Consider the following 6,786-nt stretch of genomic DNA (forward strand, 5'->3'; position numbering starts at 1 on the left):
CCCTTGGATTTATTCTGTTAACTAAGAGATACGTGATCTAATAAAGATTAATTAAATCACATTACATGGCTGTGATCACCCTTGTAAATAACTCAAGATTCTTTTTACATTTTACCTCATTCGGTTGCGGGTCTTATAATTTCGTCCTTGTACTTCTTTCTAGTTAAGGCTAGGTCTGTCTAAAAACTAACATTATTAAAGGATAAAATAATCTAAGATTTATTAAATCTAAGATCTCAAGTGAGTTTCTTCCCAGAAGCATAAAATTTTGGAATAAACTTAGAATACTCTGGGGTTTAAGGTGGAAAAACCCACAAAAAGGATTGGAACCTTTATTAGCCGTGTGCCTATACCCGCGTTAGTGTTTCGTGGAACTTAAGCACAGATTTTATAAAAATAAGTCACACAACGAAATTGGAATTCCCTAGACTCTAGTTTTGCTTACCTCCTAAGTGGATTCTTCTAACGTTATGCGGCAGTCTGAATCCTGAGGAGAGCCCTATCCCATTTTGTTCGTTCCTTTACCTACCTGATCATTCCCAGCCGTAGATACAGCTAGGTGGTCTTAATCTTATACAGAGAGACTAAGGAAAGGAGAGTACTTTTTGACAGGCAAATAGTTTAAAATCCTTCCGGCTTAGGGAAATTCAATCATGGATTCTCCCGGTTGAATTTAAGATTTATCTGAGGTCCAAGGAACACTGACTATTTTCACAAGATATACTTAAAAAATACCTTGTTTAGGGTTAAATTGATAAATTTGTGTCTGATCCAGTGTTTTTATTCCGATTTTTGGCTCACCTCAGAAGTCTTTAATTTGTTTTCCCGCATGCCGTTCGAAATTCTTTGACTAATCAAATAAAACTCACCTGATTACCTGATTTGATAATTTGGACTAAAGGATTCTAATACCAAAGGACCCATGCCTTAACTAGCTATTCAAGTGTAATTTATTCAATTAGAAATATGCGGTAGCCATAGGCTTAAAATAATTTTGTTCCAGTCACGACGCTTGGGCTATAGAAACGACCCCTTGGAACGACAGACATACACACCATATTAGATTAACCAAATCTGAACAGAACCATTGGGAAGGTTTAATATAATAACTGGAATTCCAAATTTTTCTCCTCTTTTATTGAATTTAAAAATAAAATCAAGTTATCATCGCGTTTTGAGTTTGAAAGAACTAAATCGTCTCAGTCTATTACGCTACCAATTGATTGATTGTTCCTTTAAGAACACTGGGTAAAATGGTTTATAGATAGAATTTGATACGTTCAGAAGTAGCGTTTAGAGGGAGAGTTTTACCCAGAGCCTACTTGGAGCAACATTCAGACTTCGTTTCTATTTCTAAAAAGAGGGCAATCTTTCGCCGCCAAGAAATCCCCCTCCCCCTGAAATGTATCTGTACACATCCCAACGGCAAATAATAGGGGACAGAATGATTCGAATCGATTTTTTTCGAATGATTTTCGCCATTTCTGCCACCAAAGCTCCATTTTCAACCAATATACTTGGATTTTATAAACAGGATAGAACAATCACTTGGAATTATAGCGTGAATTTATTGAATTTTTTTGGAAGCAAAATAAACTCTGCGTATCACTAGGATCAGTAGGCTCTAATGTGTCCAGAATCACCCCGATTATGGGGACCGAAGTAACGGGGTGTAGGGGCTAATCCGAATGGGAAAAATATTTCCGATTTTGATTCAAACAGTCACCTTTGCCACACCAGGCTGCCCAGTGGACACTTCAGTGGCTCGGACATCATTTGCGACTGCCTGCCGACACTCCAGCTTGGATTCTTCAGAATTTATATACCAGGCTGGAATTTGTTGTCTGATGCAGAGGCCCTTGTTGCTGACTATCTATCATGGAAAAGGCTGACGACATTCAACACCACGTTAGTATGAGGATTAAGTAAAGTAAAATTCAAACAGCAATATTTAAAGTACAAAAAAACAAGATTAAAGTACATAAAATACAATTGACCACCTTGCTCAATTGACATTGTAAGTGGAAAGGCCACATCCAAATGCCAGGCCTTTCACTGATCTTTCCGTGCCGCCAGTGAAATGAGGAACTGGAAGTCTGAGTTGAATATCTGTCAGATCTACCTCAACTCTATCAACTAGCGTTGGAAATATAAGACCACTTCTGCACAGAAAATGGGAAATACCCAGAAGGGGAATTTTCACCATTTCTGCACAGACAATACACTAGATAGTACAGCATATGCATCCAAGTTTGTCATAGGGGAGTATTTGCGTTGTCTCAGGAACGGTTGAAGGTACTTAAGTTGAAACTTTCACGGAAAGTAAAGCCGGATGTCTAACTGAATAGTGCTGTTAAAAGGGTGTATCAGTAATATCTCTAGAATAGGTAAAGATATTAAGGTGAAACCTTCGGGGTATGTTGAGGTAAATGTTCAGATGAATCAAAACACATTACAGCATATCTCTTACCTCAAAACATGTTGAGGGTGATTTTTAACTGAAATTGTTGTTAAAAGGGCGTATCTATAATGCCCACGGAATAGCTAAGAATATTAATTTGAAACACTCAGGAAATGTTGGAGGGTATGTTCAACTAAATCGAAACACACTATATACATGCACGTTGTCAAAAAAGCGTATTAGCAATATCTTAGGAACGACTAAGGGTATTAAATTCAAACTTCCAGGGTCTCTGAAACTAGTAGTACTACTTATACGACTACTACTACTACTGCTACCTAGATTTAGCTGATTGGCAATCCTTTAGTGTTATTCCAATTGCAATCTTTTCGAAGAATAGTTCTCCATTTTAGTAAATGATTTTGAGCCAAAGACTTCCTTAAAAGAAACCTCCAAACCCCATCAATTCAAAATAATCTGTAAGTAATACACACTGCTTAAGCGGTGCTAACGTTAAGTTATTCTTGAATGACTTACCAGTAATAGACGTAATCATCCATTCCAGCAGACCACCCCCACAGCCAATACTTGAGATTTTTGTTAAATTAAACTGTCTTAATGCATCTGCAATAAATTCTATCATAGCAATGGAAGGGGAAATCCAGCTTAGACCTTCATCAAAGTGGCCCTCATCGTAAAACTGCAAAATTGTTTTCCAGTCTTCTGAAAAATATAGTATTTAGTCTTATAAGTTTAAAAAAAAAATATCTGTAAATGCTCTTTACTGAACAGAAATAGTCTCTATTGTCACTTCTTGACATTAGGGCTTATTTCCAATGATACATACCTGCCCTTTTTTGAATTCTAAAATTCGGCCATCCTAAGTTGTACCAGGTTTTATATTCAAAATATATTAAAAGCTTTATAGGCTAATCACGTGGAAAAAGATCAATAATAAAATAAACGTCTAATTCATCGAAATCGCTGGAATGTCTTTCATTTTTCTTTTTCTTATGGTTAAACTATTGTTGTTGTTTTATATAAAAATAAGTTATATAATTGATACTATAACAGTGCTGGGGCCACAGCTCAAAGTTATGCAGTGTGTATGAGGAAGGAGTGATAACGGATCGGTCAATAAGAATTTGGTTTATCAAATTCTGTTTTTTTTTTAAATATGACCTTGAAAGAGGAATCAAGAACAGGCATCTTTCAAACCTTAGTGTTTTTAGGTCAAAATCGGAAGAAAATTGACGTCAATTGCTGAGAAAGTTAGTTTAGAAGATTAAAACACCATAATTAACCGTTTGATGCCATCTGCAGGCAGAAGATATGAACTTTCAGCAGCTGCATAGAATCCAAGAAAAACTGTTGAAAAAGCATCCTTCTCTTATCACCTGCAAGAATGTAATTCTGATTCATGACAATTCAAGGCCCCATAAAGATAATAGGACACAAGAAAACCTTTTTGAAATTGGCTGGCAAGCTTTGCTTCATTTACCATATTATCCAGATTTCGCTCAAACAGACTATCAGTTTTGCTTCCAGTGCAGAATTCTTCAAATAGAAAAAGCTCACTTTATAACAGGCAGTAAGTGAACTTATTGTTTTGGCCTTTGAGTCAAAACCGGCGAATGTTCTAAAAGATTGAACAGATAACTGAGGACAAGATTTTGTAACAGCTTGAAGTAACAGCTCATTTTAAAGAAGTACCTTAATAAAATCAAAGTTGTATTATTTTATGTATTATTTTATTAGACTCCCTATTTTATTATCAAAGAGCTGAAGCATATAATCATGGAGCTCTGGAAAGCGTGACTTTCCGGATTACTGTAGCAAAAAGAAAATTCAACCATTAATTCACAGTAAACTGATAAAAAATTAGTGATTGGATGAGTAAAGTTAGGTACAAATGTATTTTTGTATTAGATTTCATATTTTACTATCTTTCCAAATGTCTTTGCTACTTTTCTGACAACGTTCCCCCCCCCCTTGATGGGCCCATGTACAGCCATTTATATATATATATATATATATATATATATATATATATATATATATATATATATATATATATATATATATATATATATATATATATATATATATATATATATATATATATATATATATATATATATATATATATATATATATATATATATATATATATATATATATATATATATATATATATATATATATATATATATATATATATATATATCAGACAGGACAAGACCACGAACACTACCAAAAAAAATAAAAGACTCAAAACGAAAGGGAAAAACAAAGAAATATATGGTTTGTAGGCAAACGAAATTGTTAAGAACAACAATGTTGCAATATTTGACAGCAAAAAGTTACAGCAAAAAAAAACCAGTACTAGCCTTCAAAGCTGCCGTAAAATACGCAAATGTTACTTCCTAGTCATTATGACTTTTCAACGTTGTATGTATTCAATGTGGAGCGTCTCTACAATTTCTATATGATTTTGTTTGCCTTTTTTGCGTCACTCACTCTCCAAATAGTCCCACAAATGAAATTAAATCTTGAACTCTTGTTCCGCTTTAGCTTCATTAAACGCAAGTGATCACACCAATAATAGTCGTAATGTTTTTAGATTCAAGGTTTATGGACAGAATCAATTAGGCTGCACATCCACTTCAAACCCCTCAAGATTCCTTTGTTTTTTGACAGAACAATTTAACACTGCAATTAAAATAAAAGAAACGTTGCATAATTCTATGGTTTAAAATTCGAAAATATTCTTAATTCAATCTTACTTCGTTTTACAAGGCGTTCGATTGTCCTCCTTCTAATTTCGATGACATCCCTAGGTATCTTTCGGTTTGTTGGCACTTCAAAACGACTGGTTTTATAGGTTGACTGGTAATCTAATCCTGCAAGAGCCATGGAGTCCTACCTACAAAAGTAAATACCTAAACAGAGCCTCATAAAAAACACTTTTTGTCTTCAAAGTTGGAACGAAATGATGCAGTATAAGTTGGGACTGCTGCTATATTGAAACAATTTGTCGTAAACAAACTATAGTCAATACAAAGGATTTGTGCCTTTAAGATCATAAATAAAAAAAACAAGTTTTTTAAACTGAAAGTAAGGAGCGACATTAAAACTTAAAACGAACAGAAATTATTCCGTATATGAAAGGGGCTGTGCCCTCCTCAACGCCTCGCTCTTCACGCTAAAGTTTGACTTTCTCACAACTCTTTTTTAAAAAAAATAAAAACTTTAGCGTAAAGAGCGAGGCGTTGAGGAGGGGACAACCCCTTTCATATACGGAATAATTTCTGTTCGTTTTAAGTTTTAATGTCGCTCCTTACTTTCAGTTTAAAAAACTTGTTTTTTTTATTTAATTTCTGATCGTTTTTTAGTTAATGCAGCTTTTATTTTGGCTCGCCGGCATTGAATAAGTAAACAAAATTTGCATAAAAAATTTACCTTTCTTTTGCTAAATGGCTGTCTCTAAATTTGGTTCTGACGTAATTTAAAAATTAGCTTACGTAACGAACTTCTATATTCGTATATTTTTCTTCTGGCAAAAAATACACAATTGCAGATTTTTGCAGATATGAGCTTGAAATCTATGTTATAGGGTTGTCTGATACGCTGAATTTGACGGTGTGATTTTCATTAAATTGTTTTCACTTTTAGGGGATGTTTCCCCCTCTTTCAAAAATCCGGTAAATTTTCTCAGGCTCGTAGCCTTTGATGAGTAATACTAAACTTAATAAAATTTATATATTTAGAATCAGCATTATAAGCCCATTCTTTTAACACATTTATTGACATCAAAATTCCGTTTTTTAAAGTTTCGATTACTATTGAGCCGTATCGCTTGTTTTTTTATTGTTTTTTTTATTACGTATATGTTATTACGTATATGATGGGGTTCTCCCCTTAGTCAATACCACGCTCTTTACGTTAAAAGTTAAAAAAAATGTTAATTCACAAACCCCTGAATCACAAAGACCGTTTAATTAGAATAGATAGCTCTTTTGAAAGCACTAAAAAAAACTGTTGCGTAAAGAGCGAGGTATTGACTTGGGGGAGAACCCCCTCATATACGTAATAATTTATGTTCATTTTAAGTTCTAATGTTGCTTTTTACTTTCAGTTGAAAAAACTGGTTTTTTAAAATTTAATTTCTGATTGTTTTTTAAATAATGCTTGGAAATCTGGCGCCCCCTTCATAGAAATGCCCCTTGCCCCCAAGAAACATCCTCTACGGACAGAGTCTCCCGAATAACCCCCTCCTCCAGCCCTCCCCCCCACCAGAGAAAAATTCTTCCTGAAATTTTCTGGATACTTCCCAATAAGCAATACAATATGTAAGCAATGGGCAAAGTTCATAACTTGCAGCC

At 34.2% G+C, this 6,786-nt stretch overlaps 1 protein-coding gene across 2 annotated transcripts in view; it reads right to left on the bottom strand.

The window, feature by feature from the left end:
* Positions 1–6,786, bottom strand: part of LOC148956898 (uncharacterized) — a 46,960-nt gene that overhangs the window by 27,288 nt on the left and 12,886 nt on the right. Inside the window, exons 2-3 of one of the 2 annotated variants that reach the window (XM_089096745.1) lie at positions 5,188–5,327; positions 2,939–3,121 (exon numbers count right to left, since the gene is read on the bottom strand). In XM_089096745.1, the coding sequence (XP_088952871.1) occupies positions 2,939–3,121; positions 5,188–5,317 (313 nt within the window). In that variant the 5' untranslated portion in view covers positions 5,318–5,327. Of the gene's footprint in view, positions 1–2,938; positions 3,125–5,187; positions 5,328–6,786 lie in introns of both variants that reach the window. The other variant, XM_089096736.1, reaches the window with a different exon arrangement.

The sequence above is a fragment of the Artemia sp. Qi Xiang Cuo genome, chromosome 1, assembly GCF_049724085.1.
Source record: "Artemia sp. Qi Xiang Cuo chromosome 1, ASM4972408v1, whole genome shotgun sequence".
Classification (NCBI taxonomy): domain Eukaryota; kingdom Metazoa; phylum Arthropoda; class Branchiopoda; order Anostraca; family Artemiidae; genus Artemia; species Artemia sp. Qi Xiang Cuo.